An 8076-nucleotide genomic window follows, 5' to 3' on the forward strand; every position below is an offset into this window, starting at 1 on the left:
TGTGTGTGTGTGTGTTAATATGTGAGTGAAAGAGTAAGTCTCTCACCAATACAGTTGGGGATGGTGGCAGGTGTCCAGGTGGCGTTGTTGCAGGTGGATGTGGTGGTGAAGGTGTGATTGGTGGCGAGGCAGGTGTAGGTGACCATCATGCCATACTCTGCTATATCGTTGCTTAGGTTGGCAATAACTCCTGCTGGTGGTGATGGTGGAGAACTCAGACACACTGTGGGGGAAGAAAAGGTAGACGTTTGCTTTTAATAAACTTCAACAGGTGTATAAATACCTTTTACCTAACAGATAAACACGTCCAGCAGGCACTGGAGTTTCTTACACACAGGACTGACAGTGTTTTCTTACACGGGATAAGGTATTCCAGGAGCACTGGAGTTTTCAAGCGCATTTTTTCCTGACTTCAGCCCACAGCAGTTGCCTAACACACAAGTACTCATGTATACTAGGAAGGTAAGGGCAACAATGGTGTAGGGAAACTTGTCCAAATGTTTCTCCGCGCCAAGAAATCGAATCCTAGAACCCTGTGATTGTGAGTCAAATGTTCTCATAAGAGTTTTAATTTATTAGGAAATATGGGTATATTAGCAGTTTGCAGCCGGAAATGTTCATGTATGTTAGTGGCTTTCTTTGTGCTTATCAATACTTTATTACATATAAACTACAGTTTGTATACTAGACAAACAAATTAAATTTTTATTGATTTGATTGATATGATAACTGCATAGTGAGAACATATAATAAGTACTTTTCCAGATCATATTCCAACACACAGGATAGACTGGGCTGGGAGACTTCAGTAAGACCATGAATATACCGTCAAGAAATTCACCATGGTTACAATAGAAATAGGTACTTAGGTTGCTATTACTTGGGAACTGCCATCTCTCGGGGTGGTCTGTTCCACACTTAGCGCAAAAAATTTAGTGGGTGTGGGGGTACAGGGAGAGAGTGAGAGGCAAGGGGCGAAGAAAGATTTAAAATACTGGAAATGTTTCCATGCAGGAATGTGAAAGAATGAGAGACAATATACTTGCAAATGGTGTTAACGTGTACACTACCATTATGGCAGGTGAAGGTAGGGTCGAGAGTAGTCCAGCCTCCCTGCAGGTAAGTGACAGTAGCATAAGTGGCCCCTGTCAGCGTAGACTGGGGAGGGATACACGTGTAGTTCAGACTAGTGCCCACCCAGTAGGGCGGTGCCCCAGTCATAACAGCGCCCAGTGGAGCAGCTGGAGGCGCAGTCACCGCAACTGTAGCAAAGAGAAAACGAGTGAGAATTATTTTAGTCATGCAGTATGCAGCAGCACTAATAACCGCAGGGGTCATACAGCATCTGAGGAACGGGTGGTAATCAGGTTTTATACCGGGAGATGAATCAAAAGATACTCAGGTGTAAAGACTCCAAGCACAAGTGTCATGGCCAGCAACACACAAAACCCAAACTGAGAAAATAAAAATGAAGACAAGAGAAATGTGAACATCAGCTTCACACTGAGGTCATCTTCAACACACTGCTGAAGACTCCAGAGTGAGGCACATATACCAAGTATTCTGATTATCTTCTATTTGATTGTCTCCACGTGGACTTGTTTCTGCCAGTTTGGTTTGGGAATGTACACACACAAAGCTACACAGACCAAGTGTCTGTCGACAAGTGCCTTTGACAACTAGTAACTATTACTACTACTACTACTACTACTACTACTACTACTACTACTACTACTACTACTACTACTACTACTACACTGGAATAAATTCGGTAGAACAGTGGAATGTATTAAGGTACTATAACAATATTTAAATGATGAAATAAATCTCGAAGAGGGAACACTAGGAGCACAGCTGTGCTACTGTAGTGACAAATCAATAAGAGGTGGGTAATTACCTGTCCTACAGACCAGGTAGCCCGGGGGTGGAGTGGACCAAGTGCCGTTCTCACCACACGAGATGCTTACTGACGTGTTCAGGTCTGGAAACACCTGCCCGGCCGGACATGATACATTCACCTGAAAAATAACATAAACTGTTTACTAGTATGGCATCATTGGAGAGCTGGGTGAAGCTGGGTGAAGCTAAGGTGAAGCTGGGTGAAGCTGGGTGAAGCTAAGGTGAAGCTGGGTGAAGCTAAGGTGAAGCTGGGTGAAGCTAGGTGAAGCTTTGATAACGTACATTTGTTTACCTACAGGTTAGGTTAGGTAAGGTTCGTCAGGAAACAGGACAAATGTTTCCTGACGCGGGTCTTAGTCAGATGATAACCCGCCTTTGGAGCTTTTGGTCATCTGACCGAGGCCTTCCGCTGGCTTACCGGTCCACCCCTTTAAAAATTATGGTCATTTATAACCAGTGTTACTTTTTTTTTTTTGTTTACCTACACATTTATCAAGTGTGAGTTATCTTAAATAAGTCACACTTCAGTGCAACTTTGTTGCGTGAAAGACTAGACTCATTGTCTTTTTTTTTCTTTTACCTCACCAAAGTTTACCCTGCTACACTTTACTCTTCATTTGTTTTCTTCTGTGTTGACTTGGAGTATACCTGGAGGGGGGCTCTAGGGGGTCAACACCCCCGCGGCCCGGTCCGTGACCAGGCCAGCATAAGATTAATTATAAATTTATTATACATGATTACCCTCCTCCAAACACAACCAATTACGTAAGTGTATTTTTGTAAGTGCTTTTATAAGTTTTATTTTGAGGGTCTGAAATGGACTAATCTAATTTGCATTATTCCTGATGGGAATAAATTCATTCGGTAAAGGCACTCGAACAGCCTTCTGGACTGAAGAAAGTTCGATATTTGAGGTTCCACTGTATATGATAGTCGCCCCTACAATACAGGTAAGAATTTTCTCTTTTAATTAATGAAACTGTTGTTGTTAGGTAAGACACATATGCAACAGTTAGACAACTTTATTCCGAAACGTTTCGCCTACACAGTAGGCTTCTTCAGTCGAATACAGAAAGTAGGCAGGAACAGTAGAGATGTGAAGACGATGTAATCAGTCCATCACCCTTAATGTCGTAGAATTTGAGGTTGTCAGTCCCTCGGCCTGGAGAAGTTCAGTTCCATAGTCAGGAACTGTTGTTATTCTTCTCTATATGATATGTAGTTATATTTCCCTATCATATTTTGTTTTTACACGGGAAGTATTTCTTACATCAAGTGAAAAAATTTGTCAGCCTGAGCTGACACATTTAGTAACTTTTTGTCAGTAGATCAATGAGAAATTGTTAAGCATGTCAGTAAGGGCTCAGTAGTTACGACAGCTTGTCAGTTACGACAGCTTGTCAGTTACGACAGCTTGTCAGAGATTGTAACTTTATACATATAACCCGCACATATCACAGACAAACTTACGACGACATTTCTTATATGATGGTTATATTTGACCGAAACGTCGTCCTAACTCCTCTCACCTACGTGCGAGTTATTTGTGTATTGTTCCAGTCACGGTATTGTGTCTTTTTTGTTCTTTAGTCCACCTTTATGTCTTACACCAGGATGTATGAGTGTAGTGGTTAAGGACAAGTTGTAGGAGCCCGTCATGATCGCCTGAAGAGCGGTATGACTAATTAAATGTTTGATAATACCATAGTCTACTTAGCTCTTCCAACGTTATCTGTTACATAGGCTGACCCATACTTGGACACCCGGTGACCTTACTAAGGAAGTTTGACCTCAACCTCCTTTTCCACACTTCTAACAACCACCTCCACTCTCACCTTCCTTGCTATCATAAATATATATGTCTAAGTCCTTTCCTACCTCGTTGTATACCCTTCCATTAGCCATCACTTGAAAAGCAAAACAAAAGCATACCACAAATCATGACTAAGGCTTCGTAAGACGACTGATTACCTTAGAGTCCAACAACCAGTCCAGCATCCACATCAACGACAGTGTATCACTATGACTAAAAATGTGTAAAAATGGTTATAACTGGCCATAATTTTTTAAAGGGGTGGACCGGTAAGCCAGCGGAAGGCCTCGGTCATATTACCCAAAGCTCTAAAGGCGGGTCATCATCTGACAAAGACCCGAGTCAGGAAACACTTGGCCTGTTTCCTGACGAACCTTACCTAACCTAACCTAACTAAAAACGTCAAATGTGTGACTAACCCAAGAATGAAAACATAATGGTGGTCTATTATGACTGTTATATTTTACTTATAGATGGCGACAACATCTAGCCTAAAATATGTGTCTAGAAATTTGCTTCGAACCATATGTAATAGATCGAGGTTTGCTTCTGAGTAGGTTTTGGTAATGGTGATGACAGTGACCTACCTGGGTTCCCAGGGTCCTGGTGAAGCCGTCCCAGCTGGAGTTGAGTGGAGCTGTCACATTGGGATCTGTCAGACACACTGGGGAGGAAAGAGATCTTTCAGACACACTGGGGAGGAAAGAGATCTTTCAGACACACTGGGGAGGAAAGAGATCTGTCAGACACACTGGGGAGGAAAGAGATCTTTCAGACACACTGGGGAGGAAAGAGATCTTTCAGACACACTGGGGAGGAAAGAGATCTTTCAGACACACTGGGGAGGAAAGAGATCTTTCAGACACACTGGGGAGGAAAGAGATCTTTCAGACACACTGGGGAGGAAAGAGATCTTTCAGACACACTGGGGAGGAAAGAGATCTTTCAGACACACTGGGGAGGAAAGAGATCTTTCAGACACACTGGGGAGGAAAGAGATCTTTCAGACACACTGGGGAGGAAAGAGTTCTTTCAAACACACTGGGGAGGAAAGAGATCTTTCAGACACACTGGGGAGGAAAGAGTTCTTTCAGACACACTGGGGAGGAAAGAGATCTTTCAGACACACTGGGGAGGAAAGAGATCTTTCAGACACACTGGGGAGGAAAGAGATCTTTCAGACACACTGAGGAGCAAGTGAAACATTCTTCCCTCTACTCATCAGCTTCTAATACTGATTACTAGTTTTTATTTTCTCTACACTGCAACACAGTGCCGAGTGTTACTGACCGGACTGTCATGTAAATCTTCTACAAGATTATAACTAGAAGCGAGAGTATTATAAAGAATGTTATAATCACTGCCACAAGAATGAGACACGAAGAAAGATGATCAATTACGTTGAAATTTTCTTCCAAGCATGTGCCTTGATGTTGACAAATGGCTCTTCATCCAAGGAATTGGAACTGCCTTCCCATTCTTTGAATCCAGTGTGATTAATTCCCACTGTCCAGGCGTTGTTTAACCATTAACTCTAGACCTGCCTGTGTATATGAGGATAATAGTAATAGTAAGAGTGGCGAGAGAGTGAAGAATGAGAGCAACTGGAAGGATGGGTGAGTATTTGTTAGCAAATATTGCTAAGAATAAGAATCAGATTTGAAGAGAAATTAATTAGTTGAGTAAGCCTGGAGAGCACATGGACTTGGTAGGTGGAAGTATGTAGGAGAGAAGGGAATTATTTGCTGGCTAAAGAGGCCTTAAACAGGGATATGTGCAGAGGTCTGACGGAAGTCAAAAGTGTCCTGATGGAGCCACTATGCTACCCTGGAAGGACGGAAAGCAGATTTCCTGGGACTACACCTGTGCCACCGCATTGGCAGACACCTACTTCCTATTTTCTGTAGCTGAAGGGGGTGGAGCTGCCAAGTCACCGGGAGACCCAGAAGACCCGCAAATATGATGACCTTCCCCCTTGCTATAACGTCATCCCAATAGGGTCGGAGACCCTTGGAGCATGGGGCAGGTATGCTCTAAAATTCCTCAAAGAGCTGGGTGAAAAACACATCATAGAAACCAAGGACCATAGGGCGGCCAGCTTCCTTTTTCAAAGACTCAGTGTTGCGATCCAGAGGGGAAATGCCTGCAGCACTCTGGGCACACGGCCCACCGCCGGGGAGCTTGATGAAGTATTCGAGATGTAGCTCTGAGTTGTGTATGTTGTTTTGCCCCCTATTGTATTTTTGTCGATGTATATATATATATATATATATATATATATATATATATATATATATGTTACAAAATGGGAATTGTCACATTTACTCTTTGTCAGTGACACTGCAAAGAAGTTTTTGAGGAAGTATAAAAGAAGGAAATTAAAATTGAATATAGAACAAAGTTAATGAGATTAAGAACAAACTTTGTTAACAAAATACTGATTATCAGACTGGGAGGGAGAATGGAGGAAATGAAGTTGTTTCCATATTTATGAGTGAGGTTGTCGGAGGAGGAGTTTATTACGGGTGAGATGAGTCACAAAATAGACAAAAAGGAAAAGGTAGGTGACGTGTCTTTGATAAAAAAGGAAGAAGTTTATGTATGGAAGCAAAAAGTTGTACCAACTTTTTTACATAGATATAAGGGCAGAGGAGGAGGCGGGAGGCGGTAATGTTGTATTTAAGAGCAATATGAAGAGTGAATGTTGTGTAGAGAATTAGGAATACAGAAATTAGGCGACAGTGTGGGGGAGGGTACAAAATGTTTAATACAAAAGGCAGAAGATGGGCTGTTCAGGTGATTTGGACATAGGAAAAATGTAGCAGAATAGGATGGCAAAGAGAATATATTAACCCACGGTGAAGGGAAGGAAGACTAGGGGTCATCCAGGAAGGGTTGAAGGAAGGGGCTGGAAGAGTTGCTGAGTGTTAGAAGCTTAAGATCAAAGTGGGAACAAGTGAATATTAGGGTTTGACGTGCTCTTGAAATGTGACAAGGTAATAGTTATCAAGGGATTCATGGAAACCAGTTAGCCGGACTTGCATACTGGAGTTGGGAAATACAGTGTCTGTACTCTGAAGGTGGGGTGGATGTGTTGCTGTGATGTCTGCACACTTCTGGCACGACAAATATTGAATGAATGAGGGTAGATGTATTTCCTTTTTTCGTGCCACATTACTTTGACAGGAGATGGCCTATGTTGTAAAATAATAATAATAATAATAATAATAATAATAATAATAATAATAATAATAATAATAATAATAAATGTGAATTAAGAATCATAATTAAAGTGACGCAGCTGTGATTATGATAAGAGTAATTGCGATTATGCACCTGTTATTTCAGACAAGCATTCATGACAGCTGGTAATGGCTGCCAAATTCATCTTACCTTCACTTCGTGTTTTACTCAGAAAATAAACCCGTTGTCATAGTGATTTATCCCGCATCCCACTTCTGCCACCAACGTTTTGTCCTGTATACATGTCTGTAATTAACAGCTGATGAAAATATACTCCAATGTCACGTACTGAGATTTGTTGAAGATAATGTAGGATAAATATGACTGGCACCAGGACCTGACATGTACTTGCTCGCAAGTGCTTCAACCTGTTTAGGTAAGCAATCAGTAAACAATCCTAATCTGGGGGGGAGGATTATTTACTGTGCCGTCGACTGCATGTTCTAATTGGCTACTGCATGAGGTAGTACGCAGTGTTGTAGTTTAGACTAATATAATTATAAATATTTCAGCTTTGCCAGAAATGCTCTGATACAACAGTAGCCGCACACTCTTGGTTTAACTTGCAGGATGGTATGAATCGAAAAAGGATTCTGAATAGTAATATTTGAAGTAGTTGTAGCCGTAATACTAGTGGTATTAATACAAGTGGTAGCAATGCTAGTGGCAGTAATATTAGTGGCAGTAATGTTAGTGGCAGTAATACTAGTGGTTATGAAGGGAGACTTACACTTGGCACATAAGAGGGGCGTGTTAGTAGGCACCCAGCTGGAGTTGGCGCTGCACACAACACTCGTTCCCGACACCGGTTTCGTATTGGGCTGTAGTGGAGTAGATTGTAGCATAATGCAACTGATCAGGTAATTCATGTAGCACTAGATGTTTATTACAGATATCACTGCATGCACAATGCTTTCTTGTGATGATTAAGTGGATAACTGACTTACACGACATAGCTGAGTAAAGAAAATGTCTTAAATGACGGGGTAAAGAAAACAAAACACATACAGACACACACACACACACACACACACACACACACACACACACACACACACACACACACACACACACACACACACACACACACACACACACACACATACACACATACACTGGAT

General features: G+C 41.8%; 1 protein-coding gene across 1 annotated transcript in view; it reads right to left on the reverse strand.

The window, feature by feature from the left end:
- Positions 1 to 8076, reverse strand: part of LOC128685578 (uncharacterized) — a 132331-nt gene continuing 124255 nt past the window's right edge. Inside the window, exons 21-25 of the mRNA XM_070088113.1 lie at positions 7686 to 7776; positions 4300 to 4376; positions 1898 to 2018; positions 1071 to 1262; positions 1 to 223 (exon numbers count right to left, since the gene is read on the reverse strand). Of these exons, the coding sequence (XP_069944214.1) occupies positions 15 to 223; positions 1071 to 1262; positions 1898 to 2018; positions 4300 to 4376; positions 7686 to 7776 (690 nt within the window). The 3' untranslated portion in view covers positions 1 to 14. The remainder of the gene's footprint in view (positions 224 to 1070; positions 1263 to 1897; positions 2019 to 4299; positions 4377 to 7685; positions 7777 to 8076) is intronic.

The sequence above is a fragment of the Cherax quadricarinatus genome, chromosome 23, assembly GCF_038502225.1.
Source record: "Cherax quadricarinatus isolate ZL_2023a chromosome 23, ASM3850222v1, whole genome shotgun sequence".
NCBI classification, from domain to species: domain Eukaryota; kingdom Metazoa; phylum Arthropoda; class Malacostraca; order Decapoda; family Parastacidae; genus Cherax; species Cherax quadricarinatus.